The sequence below is a fragment of the Branchiostoma belcheri genome, unplaced genomic scaffold, assembly GCF_001625305.1.
Source record: "Branchiostoma belcheri isolate BF01 breed outbred unplaced genomic scaffold, Haploidv18h27 scaffold97, whole genome shotgun sequence".
Taxonomy (NCBI): Eukaryota; Metazoa; Chordata; class Leptocardii; order Amphioxiformes; family Branchiostomatidae; genus Branchiostoma; species Branchiostoma belcheri.
This window is the reverse complement of record NW_017804653.1, coordinates 487201-506653: the sequence shown is the minus strand read 5'-3', so window position 1 is coordinate 506653 and position 19453 is coordinate 487201. Positions and strand designations below refer to the sequence as shown.

At 44.7% G+C, this 19453-nt stretch overlaps 3 protein-coding genes across 3 annotated transcripts; 2 read left to right on the top strand and 1 right to left on the bottom strand.

Annotated features, from left to right (window-relative positions):
- Positions 1 to 326: 326 nt before the first annotated feature.
- On the bottom strand, positions 327 to 4070 carry LOC109461843 (fucolectin-like). Its single transcript, XM_019758312.1, has 5 exons — positions 3986 to 4070; positions 2214 to 2412; positions 1428 to 1675; positions 467 to 706; positions 327 to 385 (listed from the first exon to the last, which is right to left on the bottom strand). The coding sequence occupies exons 1-5, from the start codon at positions 4068 to 4070 to the stop codon at positions 327 to 329; spliced, it is 831 nt and encodes a 276-aa protein (XP_019613871.1).
- Positions 4071 to 5624: 1554 nt separating this feature from the next.
- LOC109461842 lies at positions 5625 to 9437 on the top strand. The gene is made up of 5 exons (XM_019758311.1): positions 5625 to 5709; positions 7300 to 7498; positions 8046 to 8281; positions 9029 to 9268; positions 9352 to 9437. Exons 1-5 carry the CDS (start codon positions 5625 to 5627, stop codon positions 9435 to 9437), a joined length of 846 nt encoding a protein of 281 aa, XP_019613870.1.
- Positions 9438 to 11710: 2273 nt separating this feature from the next.
- Positions 11711 to 19196, top strand: LOC109461841. Its single transcript, XM_019758310.1, has 10 exons — positions 11711 to 11723; positions 12090 to 12176; positions 13126 to 13251; positions 13642 to 13737; positions 13858 to 14097; positions 15151 to 15214; positions 15837 to 16027; positions 16382 to 16529; positions 17397 to 18748; positions 18959 to 19196. The coding sequence occupies exons 1-10, from the start codon at positions 11711 to 11713 to the stop codon at positions 19072 to 19074; spliced, it is 2433 nt and encodes an 810-aa protein (XP_019613869.1). The 3' UTR covers positions 19075 to 19196.
- Positions 19197 to 19453: the final 257 nt, after the last annotated feature.

The following is a 19453-nucleotide window of genomic DNA, read 5'->3' as shown; positions in this document are numbered from 1 at the left end:
TATAGTTGACCTTGACCTTTGTTGTCCCATCCTTAACCTACCTACCAAATATCATAAAGATACATCCAGCACATCCTAAGTTATAACCGTTTAAGAAGTCGTCATACATTTTGTATATATGGGGTACCTAACACACAAAACCGGCGCAATGGTCAAGTAGGTAGATACTCGCCTTGCAGTCGCTTAGGTTGTAAGTTCGATCTCCGGCTATAACGTGACCATAGACTTAGAAATGGTACTGCTTTCTCTGCTTAGCACTCAGCATTTGGGAATCTGTATGAGAATTAAACCCCCACTACCAGTGAACTAGCCATGTAGTGATTGCACTACTGTTTGGCCCAAGCAAGGGCCACTGACCGGAGATGGGCGCCGCCCTTTGCACCACCTGGTGTGGAAAGGACTTGAACTTTTTTTACCTTAACACACTTAACCTCGTCGAAGGTGATAAATAGCTTGAACGCCTCACCACAGACTGGCACTTCGCACCGCTCCCATCGCACTAACGGATTCGTGGTGAAGCACCAAACTCCGGGTTCACCATCCGGATTCCGGCAGTAGTTCTCCTCCAGTCCGGATGATGGGTAGTTATGCGGTGTCCTGTCGTGTACATGTGGAAACAGCCTGTCCCAGCGTTGACACGTCTTTCCTGTCCTGGTCACAGAGACGGTTCCTCGGTAGGATGCCCCATTCCCAATCTGGCAAGGTTCTGGGAGATGAAAATGCAACTGAATTGTACTTTCATACAGAAATATTGGACAAACACCTGTTTGTACTAAATGAGCAATTCACAAACTGAATGTAACTCCTATATAAAATGACCTACCAAATTCACAGATGAATCCAGCGTCTATCTTACAGCTCACGTCGTTCCACTTATTTCTGTTGTTGAAGGAGAGGTCGCCCGAGTTGTCGGGGAAGTACACCGCACATCGCTCCTTTCCTCCGCTCGGTTGTCCATCGGCCCAGTTTTCCCATTCCATCGGCTGAGAACCGCGTGAGAAATTCCACGTTCCGCCTGTAGAACGGGTCATCCCGAAGTAGAAAACCTTCGTCGTGGCCGCGGCGTTCTTTAAAGCGACCAGGAAGTCGTTGGTGGCGCTGTCACCAGGCATGGCCAGAGTGCTTCCTTCCTCTTGGCAGGTCGCCAAAGCCTGGTCGTACTCACTCTCGGTGTCGTAGGCACGGTAACAGCGGTGTGTGTGTGGGAGGTGCCAGTAGCCATTGGAACACTCTCCAACTGTGGTTAAAATGTAAGGGTAAGAACTTACTCGGGGGGGGGGGGAGTCAAAATACTTACTTTGCCTTGTAATGATTATACACCTCTATTGCACAATTTAGTCACACTAGGGTAAACTCATGTTCAAATTTGAGAAATACAAGGCACATACCACTTATACATTATTTTATCATCTTGACACAACAATAACCAAGTTCAGTACCTGTAATAACCTGGACTTCGCACAGTGTCAGGATTCGGGAGGGACCAGTCAGACGAACCCCCACATACCGTCCTGCCATCCACCGACACGGGATGGAAACGGACGGCTTCGTCACGTCGATTTGATGATCACCTCCACACCTGGGGTTCTCGCTGACCTGGTCGGAATCCCCGATGTGGATGTTGAAGGGGTTGAGTCGTTCCGAACAACAGTCCATGCGGTTGAAGATGACCACTCTGTAATTGATTGCAATTAAGTATAATACACTTCAAGAGGGAAATCTGTCCTTGACTCGCTGGCCTAAAAAAACTTTGATTCGAAATGAAAGTGCTGTTGCCCACATAGGTCAACATCACCATTCTGTTGAAAACAGATGAATGGTTTGTCATTGCCTTCGTTTATTCCTGTACTGTATATAATTTTTTATCTAATTCATATTGCGGCTTTAATTGTGGCTTTAATTTAGGGCCTGCAATACATTTTACATTGCATATTCCTTTAAAAAGGCCAAATGCATCCTCCACCTATATCTACAGTTGTGGTTGTTTTCTAATTCATGAATTTGAACATCTGTATAGCCGGTATAACCGCCCTTCAGCGTAACGCACCAGTCTCGCAGGCACGTGGCGCGGCAGCAGCTGGCTATATTACACCGAACACTCGTTACACTCAATCTTTGCACATTTAATTGCAGGAGTTGTGATTGCATAATAGATGAGAACATTAACGTTGCCTTTTGCTAATTAAATACCCTCATCTCGTGTCTATACGTACCTGTCAATCACATACGATCGGCCGAGGTCCACCCACCAGCTAGGACCAGTCTCCTCCTGTGTGTGTGTACAGGTGGCAGTGCCGTAGTTCATGTAGGTATTGGTGGTCCCGTCTACAGCTAGGCTGGCAACCCCGGGTCCGTGCGTCCCGTTAAGGGTGCTTGTCTGGAACGCCGTCTTTCCCAGAGCCACATTCAAATCTATTCCGGACGAAAGATATTGTCAATACACGTATCTCCATCGAAGAGTTTTATGGTTAAACGCATCCGACGCAATTTCAGGGCAGCAAAACTGGAATATTCTAAATAAGGCAATCTGCATGATATTGACACATACTGTCCTACATTTGCATCAGTTTTTCATAATTTAGACATTTAAAACAGGGCAGAAAAAAGCTCTGAGACGAGTCTTATTTTTTTCTAGATGTTACCAAGGTTTCTACCAGTAACCGTTTTTCGTCACAATTTCGTCATTTTTGCTCAATGAATGTCAATATTGGGCTAGTTCTGTCTCAGCGTAGTATATAGATGAATGGCTAAATATTGGCTTTCTAAAATCTTGGTTTCAAGCCTTAAAAACTGCATTGGGCACCTTTAGCAAACTTAATATGTAGATAAATAAATGACTAGAAGGTTATTGGATTTGAACAATCTTCTTTGCAAGCCCAAAAAATGGATTGGGCACCTTTAACAAAGTCCTGTACGCAGGGCCATGAGCTGTTCACCACATAGGTATTTTGTAGTCCTTCTGCTGCCTTACTCGGGGCAATATTGTCTGATTCTACTTCCCACCACAAGGTGTCGCTTGTATGTAAACACCTCACGGTTGTGTGTAAAGGACGATCGAATTACCAGCCTGATCAACCGAATTCACGGATCACTGAATGCTCTACTGAACTAAATATTCTATAGCTGGCCTGGGCCGTCTCCTTTTTCTAATGTCTGCTGCGTAAATTCGGGAAGTGAACAGCCTCCGTATCTCACGGCACCCCTCTTGGGTAAATCATTTTTGTCAGTGTTTGCCGGTGAAAGCCGAGCGAGAAACAACAATGTATGTTGGAATGAGAGTACATAGATAATTCATCGATGTCGCAGCACCAATACATACTTACATCGCGTGTTCTCGTTGAACTATAGGACCACATCGCCCTGTTTTTCTCAGACCCTTGCAGACTAATTAGCTGACGTCACAGTTGGGTTGGGCAGCACTAGGCCCAAAATGATCTAAAATGGGAGCACCATTGAAGTACCAACTAACAGGTCTCAAGCTGTTTCTTTCCTTACAAATTTTGACCCAAGAAGAAACCGGCAGGGTTCAAGCTTTACCAGTTTAGCGAAAATTGTCAAGTACACCGTTTTTTTTCACAAGGACAGACCTAAGTGGTATGCTCTGGTTCTCAGTGCGGATTGATATAAGCAGTACTGGAGTAAAATTTAGGCTTTGTTTAGAGCTTCCGTTGTTCAATTCAAAAGTGGACAAGCCCTTTTTTCTTTAGTTATCAACTAGAAAGGGCTGGCTGGCATGAAGCAATGTACATACGACGTCTAAATTGTCATATAAACATTCCTTGTAATCCATGTCCCAGATCGAATCCGGTTTGCCAAATATGAACCTTGCAAACTATCATCGCAAAAAATACTTTGTTTCGAGTATACATGGTTTACAGTTTTTCAATTTCTACAAAACACAAGCGTAGACTGAGTGTAGATATTACCATATTGTCTGTTAATGCTTATGAAGTTAATGGTCATGGATGACTAGCTAGGTACCCACCTGTTGTCGCAAAAGCACCAGACAGGCAGCAGCACAGGCCCAACAGCAGCGCCAGTGATGGTCCGGTGATCGACAGGTTTCTCATTCTACCGTGAGACGACTAACTCGTGTTGTACCAGTTCTTTTTAGTAAATTACTGTTGAAAAGTTCTGGTGCACGATCTTGACGTACCATGTACGGACAGATTCTACCAGCAACTAGTATTAAAAAGTGGTGCGTGTGGTATTTCACTTGTAGCACGAACTCCTACGTCACAGGTAACCATGGTAACCACTACCAAATAAGATACCACACCAGGTACAAGTTGTGTGAGTGTGAGTCATCGAATATTCATTTCATTGGTATCATCCACCTGGTATTTCATGACGTACTGTTTTCTGAATTATTCAGTGACGGGCTCTGTACCGGTCTGTACCTATCTCTACCAAACAGTAGAGGTGTTTTTGTGTTTCGAATAAGTTATCAAAAGGCAAACATTGGTCGCGGCGACCAACGTCGCTATGTATTGCCGCAAATTCACAATACCAGCTTTGTATTCCTGTGGTTTTGCCAAATATTAACCTTGCAAACTATCATCGCAAAAAATACTTTTTTCCAGTATACATGGTTTACAGTTTTTCAAGGTCTACTACACACGCGTAGACTGAGTGTTTGCGATGATAGTTTGCAAGGTTGATATTTGGCAAAACGAATCCCTGTGGTTTAGCTGCATTTTTATTCGCCCGCGCGCACTAGTTTGGGGGTCTTCAGAGGATGTCATACATAAAATTAAGACGGTGTGGCCTTACTATCTGGGTTTTCAAATACACATAAGGGTGACCTTTGACACGACATTGCGCGGGAAATTCAAAATGGCCGCGGGACTCGGAATCAGACGATTCTACCATCCTCTCAAAACTCGTCAGAATCACCAGTAAAGCGGTAACAAAGGGATCCACCGCATAGAAAACATCTGAAGAAACTGTAGCAATTGGTGACCTCACACAGGCTAGCAAAACTAGCGCTTCAAAGAATTCCGTGATCGGCGGAAGGAAGCTGTGGAGAAAAGGGGGAGGGGGTATTAAAAGATAGTACTTGTAAGTTAAATGATAGGGACTATAATAGGGTAACTAGTAAGTATATTCTATCCTATTCATTCATTCTATTCAACTATTCTATTCTAGTTGATTTCTATTCTATTTATGTCCCACTATGTATACATTTTGTAACGTTTATGCTACAGGAAAAATGATTCATCTGGACTCTTACTTTTAATGGACACACAAAATGTGTTGTTTACTGTACGCGCTGACATTCCGGTGCGGGTACAGACAGGCACAGAGCTCCTGTCATTTAATAATTCAGAAAACAGTACGTCAGAAAATACCAGATGGAGGATACTAATTACATGAATATTCGATGACTTCCCTCACTCACACAACTTGTACCTGGTGTGGTACGTTATTTGGTAGTGGTTACCATGGTTACCTGTGACGTAGGAGTTCGTGCTACAAGTGAAATACCACACGCACCACTTTTTAATACTAGGTGCTGGTAGAATCTGTCCGTACATGGTACGTCAAGATCGTGCGCCAGAACTTTTCAACAGTAATTTACTAAAAAGAACTGGTACAACACGAGTTAGTCATCTAGCGGCAGAATGAGGAACCTGTCGATCACCGGAACATCACTGGCGCTGCTGTTGGGCCTGTGCTGCTGCCTGTCTGGTGCTTTTGCGACAACGGGTGGGTACCTAGCTAGTCATCCATGACCATTAACTGCATAAGCATTAACAGACAATATGGTGATATCTTCACTCAGTCTACGCTTGTGTTTTGTAGAAGTTGAAAAACTGTAAACCATGTATACTCGAAACAAAGTATTTTTTGCGATGATAGTTTGCAAGGTTCATATTTGGCAAAACGGATTCGATCTGGGACATGGATTACAAGGAATGTTTATATGACAATTTAGATGTCGTCTGTTTGTACATTGCTTCATGCCAGCCCTTTCTAGTTGATAACTAAAGAAAAAAGGGCTTGTCCACTTTTAAATTAAACAACGGAAGCTCTAAACAAAGTCTAAATTTTACTCCAGTACTGCTTATATCCATCCGCACTGAGAACCAGACCATACCACACAGGTCTGTCCTTGTGGAAAAAAAACCGGTATACTTGACAATTTTTGCTAAACTGGTAAAGCTTGAACCCTGCCGGTTTCTTCTTGGGTCAAAATTTGTACGGAAAGAAACAGCTTGAGACCTGTTAGTTGGTACTCCCATTTTAGATCATTTTGGGCCTAGTGCTGCCCAACCCAACTGTGACGTCAGCTAATTAGTCTGCAAGGGTCTGAGAAAAACAGGGCGATGTGGTCCTATAGTTCAACGAGAACACGCGATGTAAGTATGTATTGGTGCTGCGCCATCGATGAATTATCTATGTACCCTCATTCCAACATACTTTGTTGTTGCTTCTCGCTCGGCTTTCACCAACAAAACATGATTTACCCAAGAGGGGTGCCGTGAGATACGGAGGCTGTTAGGACCTTCTACCCTGGCTGTTCACTTTTTTACCGAATTTACGCAGCAGACATTAGAAAAAAGAGACGGCCCAGCTATAGAATATTTAGTTCAGTAGAGCATTCAGTGATCCGTGAATTCGGTTGATCAGGCTGGTAATTCGATCGTGCTTTACACACAACCGTGAGGTGTTTACATACAAGAGACACCTTGTGGTGGGAAGTAGAATCAGCCAATATTGCCCCGAGTAAGGCAGCAGAAGGACTACAAAACACCTATGTGGTGAACAGCTCATGGCCCTGCGTACAGGACTTTGTTAAAGCTGCCCAATCCATTTTTTGGGCTTGCAAAGAAGATTGTTCAAATCCAATAACCTTCTAGTCATTTATTTATCTACATATTAAGTTTGCTAAAGGTGCCCAATGCAGTTTTTAAGGCTTGAAACCAAGATTTTAGAAAGCCAATATTTAGCCATCCATCTATATACTACGCTGAGACAGCACTTGCCCAATATTGACATTCATTGAGCAAAAATGACGAAATTGTGACGAAAAACGGTTACTGGTAGAAACCTTGGCCGATTTCGGGGTAACATCTAGAAAAAATAAGACTCGACTCAGAGCTTTTTTCTGCCCTGTTTTAAATGTCCAAATTATGAAAAACTGATGCAAATGTAGGACAGTATGTGTCAATATCATGCAGATTGCCTTATTTAGAATATTCCAGTTTTGCTGCCCTGAAATTGCATCAGATGCGTTTAACCATAGAACTCTTCGATGGAAATACTTTTATTGACGATATCTTTCGTCCGGAATAGATTTGAATGCTGCTCTGGGGAAGACGGCGTTCCAGACAAGCTCCCTTAACGGGACGCAGGGACCCGGGGTTGCCAGCCTTGCTGTAGACGGGATCACCAATACCTACATGAACTACGGCACTGCCACCTGTACACACACAAAGGAGGAGACTGGTCCTAGCTGGTGGGTGGACCTCGGCCGATCGTATGTGATTGACAGGTACGTATAGACACGAGATGAGGGTATTTAATTAGCAAAAGGCAACGTTAATGTTCTCATCTCTTTCCATGCCATCACAACTCCTGCAATTAAATGTGCAAAGATTGAGTGTAACGAGTGTTCGGTGTAATATAGCCAGCTGCTGCCGCGCCACGTGCCTGCGAGACTGGTGTGTTACGCTGAAGGGCGGTTATACCGGCTATACAGATGTTCAAATTCATGAACTAGAAAACAACCACAACTATAGATATAGGTGGAGCTCGAGGATGCATTTGGCCTTTTTAAAGGAATATGCAATGTAAAATGTATTTCAGGCCCTAAATTAAAGCCACAATTAAAGCCGCAATATGAATTAAATAAAAAATTATATACAGTACAGGAATAAACGAAGGCAATGACAAACCATTTATCTGTTTTCAACAGAATGGTGATGTTGACCTATGTGGGCAACAGCACTTTCATTTCGAATCAAAGTTTTTTTAGGCCAGCGAGTCAAGGACAGTTTTCCCTCTTGAAGTGTATTATACTTAATTGCAATCAATTACAGAGTGGTCATCTTCAACCGCATGGACTGTTGTTCGGAACGACTCAACCCCTTCAACATCCACATCGGGGATTCTGACCAGGTCAGCGAGAACCCCAGGTGTGGCGGTGATCATCAAATCGACGTGACGAAGCCGTCCGTTTCCATTCCGTGTCGGTGGATGATAGGACGGTATGTGGGGGTTCGTCTGACTGGTCCATCCCGAATCCTGACACTGTGCGAAGTCCAGGTTATTACAGGTACTGAACTTGGTTATTGTTGTGTCAAGATAATAAAATAACGGAATGTATAAATGGTATGTATCTTGTATCTCTTAACTTTGAAATTGTTTTACCTGTGTTTAGCCCAGTGTGACTAAATTGTGCAATAGAGGTGTACAATCATTACAAGGCAAAGTAAGTATTTTCACCCCACCCCCCCCCCGAGTAAGTTCTTACCCTTACATTTTAACCACAGTTGGAGAGTGTTCCAATGGCTACTGGCACCTCACACACACACACCGCTGTTACCGTGCCTACGACACCGAGAGTGAGTACGACCAGGCTTTGGCGACCTGCCAAGAGGAAGGAAGCACTCTGGCCATGCCTGGTGACAGCGCCACCAACGACTTCCTTGTCGCTTTAAAGAACGCAGCGGACACGACGAAGGTTTTCTACTTCGGGATGACCCGTTCTACAGGCGGAACGTGGAATTTCTCACGCGGTTCTCAGCCGATGGAATGGGAAAACTGGGCCGAGGGACAGCCGAGCGGAGGAAAGGAGCGATGTGCGGTGTACTTCCCCGACAACTCGGGCGACCTCTCCTTCCACAACAGAAATAAGTGGAACGACGTGGGCTGTAAGATAGACGCTGGTTTCATCTGTGAATTTGGTAGGTCATTAGAATTGGTGTTACATTCAGTTTGTGAATTGCTCATTCAGTATAAACAGGTGTTTGTCCAATATTTCTGTATGAAAGTACAATTCAGATGCATTTTCATCTCCCAGAACCCTGCCAGGTGAGGGATGGGGCATCCTACCGAGGAACCGTCTCTGTGACCAGGACAGGAAAGACGTGTCAACGCTGGGACAGGCTGTTTCCACATACACACGACAAGACACCGCATAACTACCCATCATCCGGACTGGAGGAGAACTACTGCCGGAATCCGGATGGTGAACCCGGAGTCTGGTGCTTCACCACGAATCCGTTAGTGCGATGGGAGCTGTGTGAAGTGCCAGTCTGTGGTGAGGCCTGCAAGCTATTTATCACCTTCGTCGAAGTTAAGTGTGTTAAGGTAAAAAAAAAGTTCAAGTCCTTTCCGCACCAGGTGGTGCAAAGGGCGGCGCCCATCTCCGGTCAGTGGCCGTTGGGCCAAACAGTAGTGCAATCACTACAGGGCTAGTTCACTGGTAGTGGGGGTTTAATTCTCATACAGATTCCCAAATGCTGAGTGCTAAGCAGAGAAAGCAGTACCATTTCTAAGTCTATGGTCACGTTATAGCCGGGGATCGAACTTACAACCTATCGAATGCAAGGCGAGTATCTACCCAATTGACCATTGCGCCGGTTATGTGTGTTAGGTACCCCATATATACAAAATGTATGACGACTTTTTAAACGGTTATAACTTAGGATGTGCTGCATGTATCTTTATGATATTTGGTAGATAGGTTAAGGATGGGACAACAAAGGTCCAGGTCAACTATAAGTAATCTAGCGGCTTTGTTTAGTACATGCTGTGGTCTTGATTGTTGAGTGGGAGATAGGATCTGGTGTTTGGGCAATGAGTACCGAGACTACAAATATTTCTGTGTACGCATGACTGGTGACTGACAGAGCGAATCGTTTAATGTCTTTATTACCTAATAGCTCCTAGGAAGTGGCGTAAAGATTTGAGTTGTGGACATGAATACGATACTGAAGACCGTATAAACCCCGCCGAATGCGACCCTGGCAGTAATTTCCCATGCTGCTCCTCGGAAAACCGGTGCGGCAACACCGCGGCCCACTGTGACTGTCTGGCCTGTGTAGACTACAGGAACACAGGTACGTAACAAGGACACATATACAGTATGGAAGGGGTTTATAACGTCTCTTTAACGTGATGAAAGTGGCGTCGTGTGGCGTAGTGGGTTAAGCGTTCAGCGCTCAAACAAGGAGACCCGGGTCCGATCCCGGGTCGGAGCACTGGGGTATGTCCGAACATGCGCACCGACGTTGTGCCCTTGGGAAAGGCACTTTACACCCTCAATTAGAGGGACAAGTCTCCAACGGAAGTTGTCCTCAGCTGGCGGACAAGAGCAGCACCAGGCGCGCTGGCATGATCAAGGCGGAACTTGAGCGTAACCAAGTCATCCGGCAGCTCGCTGCAAGTATCCCAACCGGAACCAGCACGTCTCCCTCGATATGGTGCCGCTGGAGAAGACGGATGCCCAAGTGTGTGGGCTACCGAGTGGTCATCTTCAACCGAGCTAGCTAGGCTTGACTCTATACAAATGAGAGCCCTGAAAATCATGAAATTTTTCTTAGCTGGTCTGTCCAACGCGCGTATCCGACCTTTGGACCACCGCAGGAAAGTTGGTGCATTGTCTCTCTTCCACTGTATGTACCACCGAGAGGCACCAGCCCTAATAAATGACCTTGTTCCTAAGCACAAAGAGGTGCGGCGGGTGACACGCCAGTCAAAATCACATCATAAAAACACGCTGGTGGTCCCCGTCTCCCACACCAACAATCATATGAGAACCTTTGTAGCAACAACTTTTAAAGTATGGAACAGTCTTCCGAGCGAGATCGCTAAGATCAGGGACAGACAAAGATTCAAACGTGAAGTTCTTTCCTCAGCGCAAAACTTTGACAGCGCTCTGTCTAGCTAGGCAGTCCGGCTGCTAATGCTGAGTGAGAGCTGACATAGATAAAAAAAAGGCCACCGTGTCAACAGTGACCCTCAGTCAGGTGTAGGGACTGACACGGTCATCCTACTCGGAAAGTGTGAATCTGTATATCTGTACAAGAGTCTGTATCCGATTGCAAATAAAGATCACGAGTGATTGCCATAGACTCAACGTTAATAAGTTACTGTTGATAAGTTACTGTTACTTTATCGTAAACTAGATTCTTGAAAAGTTGACAAAGGTTTGACATCGAGGTTAACAATTTTCAAAGACAAATCAAACTGTACTACAGGAAACATTACGGGGATAACTTTACATTTTTCTTTACTTCAATCAAACCTAAGGGATTTGTGCCAACGGAACCATCCTTGACAAGGCCCAAGTATGTGACGGTAGAAACGACTGTGGGGACAATACGGACGAACAACACTGCTGTAAGTAGAAACGTGGAAGGCAACGTTTCAAAAACTTGCTAGGGATTCGAACCCAGAACCTTTAGATTCACCTTGCCACCTATCAATCACCATTCATTTTTTCAAACCGAGATTGTAATGCCCTGAGTACCACTATAACCATACAACAATGTAAATACTATCCGCTATTTTCTGCCATGACTTAAAACAAGTACATGTAACAGGCACTTTCAAAATATGATGACTACAGTCTTCAGGACTTGGAATATGATGACTTTGATTGAATGCTGTTTGTGTAAAGCATCGGCCTGTATCTTCCACCTTACGTTAAGGTAGAAAATGTAAAAACGTGATGTTATCATGTAGCGACAATTTCTCAATGTCCAACGCAGGTGAGAAACGACGTATGATAAGCTGCACCAGTGGACAATGCATCCACCCGTCCGAGGTTTGTGACCGTGAACGTAACTGTACAGATGGCAGTGACGAGCTGTCTTGCCGTGAGTATAGTCGATGCCTTCTTTTTTGTGTTACTTGTATTATTTGTATACTGCTTATCAAAAGGTACCTAAGATTAGGGGTTACCTTACATATATATAGGCCATGAAATCCCTCGCTTCTTAGAGTCTGCATTCAGCGTAGTTAGAGTTTCCTTGTGTCTGAGAACCGAGATACCTCAATATGTGTACCCCAGTTCCCATTGGCAAAGAAGCAGTTAGATATAACAAGTTTCTAACTAACTTTGTACCCCTGTGCAGCCTGTGACAATGGCGGCCTGTTCGACTCCGCTACTCGATGTGACGGCAGAGATGACTGTGGAGACAACAGTGATGAGAAGAACTGTGGTGAGTTCTTCATAAACAGTTATTACTAACAACTCCAGCAAAGTCTGAATGAAATCATTCATTAGGAAGGTACATTGCAATTGGCTGCAAACGACGTCATGTAACTACATGTACAAGGAGAACACTGGTCAAGGGAAATTTGACGCAACGCAAGGTCCAAATACAGAACCTTGAAGACAGAGTGTAGACAACGGAAATTTGACATAACGCAGGTTTCAAAGGCAGAAGCTGGAACACAGAGTGTAGACCTCTGAAACTGAAAAGGAGAAAACATTATCACGGAACACAGTGATGAATTTTGACTCTAACACCATTTCAATTATTTTTCACCCCAATCTTTGACGCAACGAAGAGATTTGTGCCAATGGAGCCGTCATTGACCTGACCCAAGTATGTGACGGGAGAGACGACTGTGGAGACAGGACAGACGAAGAACGTTTGTGCTGTAAGTGCAAACGTTAAGAGCAACGTTTTATCACGATCTTCCCAGGGATGGGGATGCAAAGAACACAAATTTATCATCATCCAGCCTTAGAGTCTCACGGATGTTCATAACCATTTTCCTCTAGCCCCCCCCCCTCCATAACACTGGGCAGGTGTTCCAGAGTACAGCATCTTACACAGTTGGTGTATGTAGGTTGCCTACACTTGCATGCACTTCCATGTGTCATGTGATCATTCAGCATTAAAATATTAACGGTTACTCATAATATTCGATAATGGTATAAATATACATTAAAACAAGGAGCAGGACTAGTTGAAACACAAATACTCTGCAGAGGTAACAATCTCAGAAAGTCCATAGTACACGTGTCTTTTACTATAACAATTACAAAGAACTGCATGATTTTAGAGTTCTGAGGAAAAGAGACTGCCTGAGTCTCTCAATATGGCTCAGTGGCATCTTGTAGTTAGATGTTGGAACGTGATGTCTCAATGTTTAACGCAGGTGAGAAAAAAGGCATGAAAACCTGCAGCAATGGACAGTGCTTTGCTCTAAAGAATGAGGACTCCGAAGACCCTGTCTGTGACGGTGTAAGGGACTGTGCGGACGGTAGTGACGAGCTATCATGTCGTGAGTATATTCCCCCTTGTGTATATGTTATTTTCTACTTTGCCTAACTTTTGTCGCCACTGCACAAAAAGTTGGATTTACCAATGGTATTAGATACAAGTCGTTTACTTTGTAAACAGTGCCAGACAATGATAGTAAATAAAAAAATCAAGTCCGGTAATTTCATTTATTACCAGACAATACTGGACTTGACTTTTATCTATAACCATAGTAAAGTCCGGTAGAGTTTACAAAGTAAGCATTACCCGATTTTACTGGCATTTATTACTATTGGTAAATCCAACTTTTTATGCAGTGCGCGTGTCATGTGTATCATGTGTATCCCCCAATACCACACAAAATCTTGCAGTTGGATAGAACAAGTAACTGACTTACTTTTATAACCCCCAGCCCTTTCTGCCTGTGACAATGGCGGACTGTTCCATCCGTTTGCTCGATGTGACGGCAGAGATGACTGTGGAGACAACAGTGATGAGAAGAACTGTGGTGAGTTTTTCATGCAGTTATTACTAACAACCCCATCAAAGTGTGCATAGCACAAAATCATTATAGGAAGTTACAATACAATTGGACACTATGGTACACTGTTCATCTTTGTGTCCACAGACTGTTACTACGTACACGACAAGGGGGCAAGCTACAGGGGCCGTGGAAACCAACAACACTCCTGTCAGTACTGGACATCTCAGTACCCGCACGCCCATAACCACACTCCCGAGGCCTTCCCGTCAGTAGGGCTGGAGCTGAACTACTGTAGGAACCCGGACGGGAAGGACGGACCGTGGTGCTACACCAACAACCCAGCAATCAGGTGGATGTACTGCGACAGGGTGTCCGCCTGTGACGGTAAGATCAAAGAGATTTACTACACGGTATATTCCGGATTGCCCGATGCCCGAGAAAACACACATTTCAAAGCGAAATGTGCCAAAATTTGGTGTCCCTAAACAAAACGTAACAGCACCAATTCTTCCGCGATCCGAATCCGGTATTCGAATTTTCTAAAGCGATGTACGTGAAATGCGTTCGAATAATCATATCGTACATTTGGAACCGAATTCTACCAAACACCTGTCGGCTTGTAACTTTCGGTTTTGATTTCTTGACAAGCTAAGATCATCAGGAACTTTGGATGTGTGGATACGTCAGAAATGTTTTAGAAGTAATCCGTAAAGTTTGTATTATTTATGTTTTACTTCAGGGTGCCCTAAAGACTACTCGTACCTCGCACACACTCATCGGTGTTACAGTGCACAGTTTCTAGAACATACATATGTTACCTACGACAAGGCTTTGGCCGAGTGTCGAGCAGACGGCGGCACTTTATCCATGCCTCGCAGCAACATCACCAATGACTTCCTCGTCGCCCTGAAAAACAGTGTGAATCCGACCAATAAATTCCGGTTCGGACTGGACCGTAGGAATGGAACGTGGACTTACCTAGATGGGGGAGAGTTAGGTTACGCCGACTGGGGCGAAGGAGAGCCGAATAATGCAGGTGGAAATGAACAGTGTGCTGAGTACTTCCCTGGAACTGGGATCCCCGACCACAACAGAAATAAATGGAACGACGGGATCTGTTCAGGACAGACCGGTTTCATCTGTGAAGCTGGTAGGTTACGGAAATTGGTGTTGGTGTTCTTATGTGAGGTACAATGTATGCTATGCTATGCTATGTGCGTGTGGTGTGCTTATGTGTGTGTGTCTGTGCGTGTGTGTGTGTGTATCTGCGAGTGTGTGTATGTGTGTGTTAGCGTGTGCGTTTGAATGTGTGTGTGTGCGTGTGATGTGTGTGCGTGTTAGCCATTGCGTTTGAACGCGCGTGTGTATGTGTGTTTGTGTAAAGAGAGAATATACTAATTTCATTCATCGACATACATGTCCTGTTTCCATTTTCAGAGTTACCAACAAGCTGCTTCTTCACTAGCGATAAGGGAAGGAGCTACACAGGGCGCTTAAATAGGTAAGATTAGCCCCTGAACTTTGGTGGCGAAACAGTTGTACAGGCCAGTACACCACAAACTGCGATATTAAAAATGTTCTAAACTTATTTTAAAAAAAGTTATAACGGAAACTTAAAAACAACTTGACAAGATTAAAAAATACATTCAATTGATTATTGCCTCCGGGGGAGGAGACATCCTTCCGCGGAAGGGTTTTGTGAGAGATTTAGATTGTCATGTTCGCAGCTGTTTCTCGCGTTTGGGTGGACGGATTCTTTTGAGATTCGGCATATGTTTTGCTATTGGGCTGCAGATGATGCACGTTCTTTTGTTTTTATTGTATATGTGTTTTCGGGCGTGAAAATGGTGCCTTTTGGTGGCCCCAAAACACCCCTTTGAGCGTGAAAGTGGTCGCGACCGTTGACCTTTGGCGTGTTTAAGCTATTCTCGGTCTGGTCCACGTATATGACCCCTCACACAGAGGGGTGTCCGGTCTCGACAAATTCTTTGTTTAAAACCCTATATAAAGATATACAATAAAAATCCCGGAGGTATTAAATCTCAGATTTTACTTGTTGTATCTATATCTAGTTAAGCATGATAAGATATACAACACTTATCACACTGTATCCCATTCCACAGGGCAGGAGGCCGGTTGTGTCAGAGATGGGACTCCCAGTCCCCCCACACCCATCCCCACACACCACAGGCTCATCCTGATGCGGGGCTGGAGGAAAACTTCTGCCGTAACCCTGACAACAAGGCCCGGCCCTGGTGCTACACCACGGACGGGACGGAGACGTGGGACTACTGTGACGTGACGGAATGTCCTGGTAAGAAAGCTCGAAGAAGTCTATTGTTATATCCAACTGATAAGTAGTAATGGTCAATCGTTATCATCTTTAACTGCTATGTATCGGTTATCCAATACAAGGGTAAGTCAGGACAATAGCATCGTATATACTGAAACCTCAATAATGTAGGAGAACAGCCATGCAACACCGCCAGTTTGATGAGACAAAGAACGTAACAGAAATAAACGACCTTTTTACGCTTTGTATATAACGTGAACAGTCAATGCGTTGCAAAACATCAGTTTGAAATTAAAGTTTTAGAATTGATGTAACCATAAGAATATTTTCATCTGTCAACACTTGTACACCGTTTCGTGTTTTTCTTCCTTATAGACCCCACGTCGTGGGACTATGTTCCGAGATCGTGTAGCAGCTCGGGCATATCCTGTGAAGGAAGATGCGGACTGAGTTACGGTGAATTTCCCGAGTGTCAGTGTGACCAGGACTGCAGCTTCTTCGGCGACTGCTGTAAAGACATTGGGTACGTGGATTCTATACATGTATGATAGAAGATTTCTAGAAATGTACAAATTGTAGATATATGAACAGAAATAAGTGACCATAGTTTTCGGCTGACCTTATTAATATACGAGTATATAACGCAGCCACAAGGCCCTAAATTACTAAGGTAAAATTACCAACAGCCTAATATTTGTGTGTGTGTGTGGGGGGGCGTAGCTGTGTAGATATGTGTAGGTATATAGGTATGTAGGTGTGTAAGTGCATAGGAATGTATGTGTATACAATAAAGACAGTGGGAGTTGTGAAGACTAAATCAGGCACGGAGAATTTTCAATGTTTCCCAAAAATGACCTGATGATTGTTTGCCTCCATAATACAGAGAGGTGTGCAACTTTAACAGAACAGCTCGAACACCGTCTGAGAAGTGGAAGTGCCTGCCGGGATATGACAAGGAAGGATCTTATTGGCTAGTGGCTGGCTGCCCTGACGACTGGATGGATGACGTCACAAGAGATCAGTGTTTAAAGCAAACTGATCCCTACAACCCAGCTGACCTGGTCTACCGGATGCCTGTGCAAGATAGTTCAACAAGTATCTCCTATAGGAACATATTCTGTGCCTTTTGTAACAATGTAAGTACGGAAGAATTCATTACATGGAAGGCCAAAGCTGTGTGCACTGGGTACACTGGTTCCCCTGCAACTCCTGTTGGAAGTGCGCAAATATTATACGATGATTATAAACTCAAAAATCCTGGCTGGAATGAAGATTGTACCGGAACTCTAAAGCTGGAGTTCAGTCCTGATGGGTTGCCAGTGATCCCGAGGCCATGCATTCTCCCTGTCGTCAATATGTCGAATGTAAATTGTAATGTGACTGCTTGCAGGTCCTACAACGAGAGAGTAACTTTTGATGGTATGAAGTTCTACAAAAACGTTCACTGCGCTCTTTGTGAAGGACTTTCCCTTGTGGTAGCCACAAATTTAGGTTGTAAGTTTCATGATGTGAGAACACCGACAACATACAATCCTATCTCATTAACTCATCTGTTCAACTTTAATGCTGATGAGAGTCCCGAAAACAGCCCTCAGCATTGCCCCCCAGACTCTTTATACGACCCCTTTGTAGACTCCTGTCGATCTCTCTCGTCCCTAAGTCACGGCTCTTCGAACAAAACTTTCCATCTTGAAAACTGCAGCAGACCCATTCTGAACTTCACATCCGAAGAGTTCGAAATCCTTCCCAATGGCAGTGTCCGCCTGTTGAGTTCTAACATGACATGCCCAGCTGAGCAGGTGGCCATTCTGAACACAGAAGCATCAGTCTGTGGGGACTGCCTACTGGAGTATTTTTCCAACGACACGCTCCAAACCTCGGATCCTGTCCAGCACTGGTTAACCCTGGGTCTTGTGGTAGTGTCTGACGTTGCCGTGTCTGGTTTTGTGGTTCACACTTACAGGTCAGGCCAGTGGAAAAAAGTCCCGGAAAAGCTGAAGGTGCAGATGATGACATGCATGGCAGTTGCCGTAACCCAGTTTGTGGGACGTGTGTTCCTCTCACCCGGACCAGGCTGTACAGTTTATGCAATACTTCTACACTACTTTAGTCTGACGGCCTTCACATCCATGAACGTGCTAGCTGTAGATCTCTTCCTTACATTTCGTGAGGATCTAGAAAGAGCCGAACTGTACAAGTACATCTTGTACACTTGGCTGGTGCCGGTGCCTGTAGTCCTTGTCACAGTGATTGTAGAGTTCGGCAGTTCTGTCAGGGTGGGTTATGGAGAGCAGTGTTGGATCGGCAATCCAACAGCCAGTCTGGTGGCATTTGGAGTTCCTGTCCTCTGCGCCCTTATGGTCAATTTTGTCTTCACCACTTTTGTGTTGTTGGCCATACGGAAGTCATTTCAGATAGCCAGCACTGCTTTGCCACGCTCGGAGATCAGCAAGATCTGGGTCTACATGCGTATCTCGTTTCTGACGGGGTTCACCTGGATTTTGGGATTCATCGTTCCTTTCGTCAAGATCACAGTTCTCGACTACATCTTCATTGTGCTGAATGCTTCTCAGGGCCTGCTGCTGACCCTGTTTCTGACAATGACGGGGGAGGTGTTGGAGAAATGGAAGTATGCGATCATGGTGCGCCTGGGTCTGATCGAAACTGACGAGGACAATGGACAAGCCACCGCTACCAGCAACCGGCGGGCCATGGGCGGGAGAACTGAGGTGACAATGGCAGGTGGAGCTGGCTCGGCTATAGAGATGACAATCATGGCCGATGTAGAGGAGAACAGGACACGCCATCGTGTGGGCAAGACTCGTCAGGACAAGGGGCGGAACGCAACTGCCAGCAACCAGCCTACCACCGCAGGGGAAACTGAGGCAATGGCAGATGAAACTGACACTGAAGGCAACTTGCAGACCCTCGCAGGTGGATTTGGGGCTACAGCAAGCGGCACTGACGTTGCTACTGAGATACCCATGAAAACCTTCGTCGATGCTGAAGAAAATCAGGCTGAAGACAGGCGTTCGGCCTGCACTGAAGATGGAGAGGAAAATGCATGAGACCAGTTTCTGATTGCGGTACTGGAAGGGAACTAGGAGCATGTCTTTATAACTGCCCACCTACAAAGTGCTTATCGTCTCCACAAGTAATTGCTTTCAAAAACAAGCTTTGCTTCTCTCCAGAGTTTAAGCCTTTTGCTGATCAAACCCCATGCATTGTGTCCGCATGTTTTGAGGCTTGAAGAGACTATGTGACCGTAGATACAAAATGCCATTTCATTTATCTTATTTTACCTGTAGATCACACACAAGTCTGAGGCCTGTTTTTATGTTGTCCCTGGATACAGAAACATAAGCACACACACACACACCACACACACACACTAATTACACTTTAATTGTCATAAAACAAGTAACGTCGTTAACTTCTGTTCAGAAC

Coding starts and splice junctions, on each gene's coding strand:
- LOC109461843 (XM_019758312.1), bottom strand. CDS start 4,070: ATGAGAAACCTGTCGATCACCGGACCATCACTGGCGCTGCTGTTGGGC. Junction 1,676..2,213: donor CGATCGTATGTGATTGACAG/GTACGTATAGAC, acceptor AATCAATTACAG/AGTGGTCATCTTCAACCGCA. Junction 707..1,427: donor TATTACAGGTACTGAACTTG/GTTATTGTTGTG, acceptor TTCATCTCCCAG/AACCTTGCCAGATTGGGAAT.
- LOC109461842 (XM_019758311.1), top strand. CDS start 5,625: ATGAGGAACCTGTCGATCACCGGAACATCACTGGCGCTGCTGTTGGGC. Junction 7,499..8,045: donor CGATCGTATGTGATTGACAG/GTACGTATAGAC, acceptor AATCAATTACAG/AGTGGTCATCTTCAACCGCA. Junction 9,269..9,351: donor GTGTGAAGTGCCAGTCTGTG/GTGAGGCCTGCA, acceptor TTTCCGCACCAG/GTGGTGCAAAGGGCGGCGCC.
- LOC109461841 (XM_019758310.1), top strand. Junction 12,177..13,125: donor CAGTGATGAGAAGAACTGTG/GTGAGTTCTTCA, acceptor TGTTTAACGCAG/GTGAGAAAAAAGGCATGAAA. Junction 13,738..13,857: donor CAGTGATGAGAAGAACTGTG/GTGAGTTTTTCA, acceptor TTGTGTCCACAG/ACTGTTACTACGTACACGAC.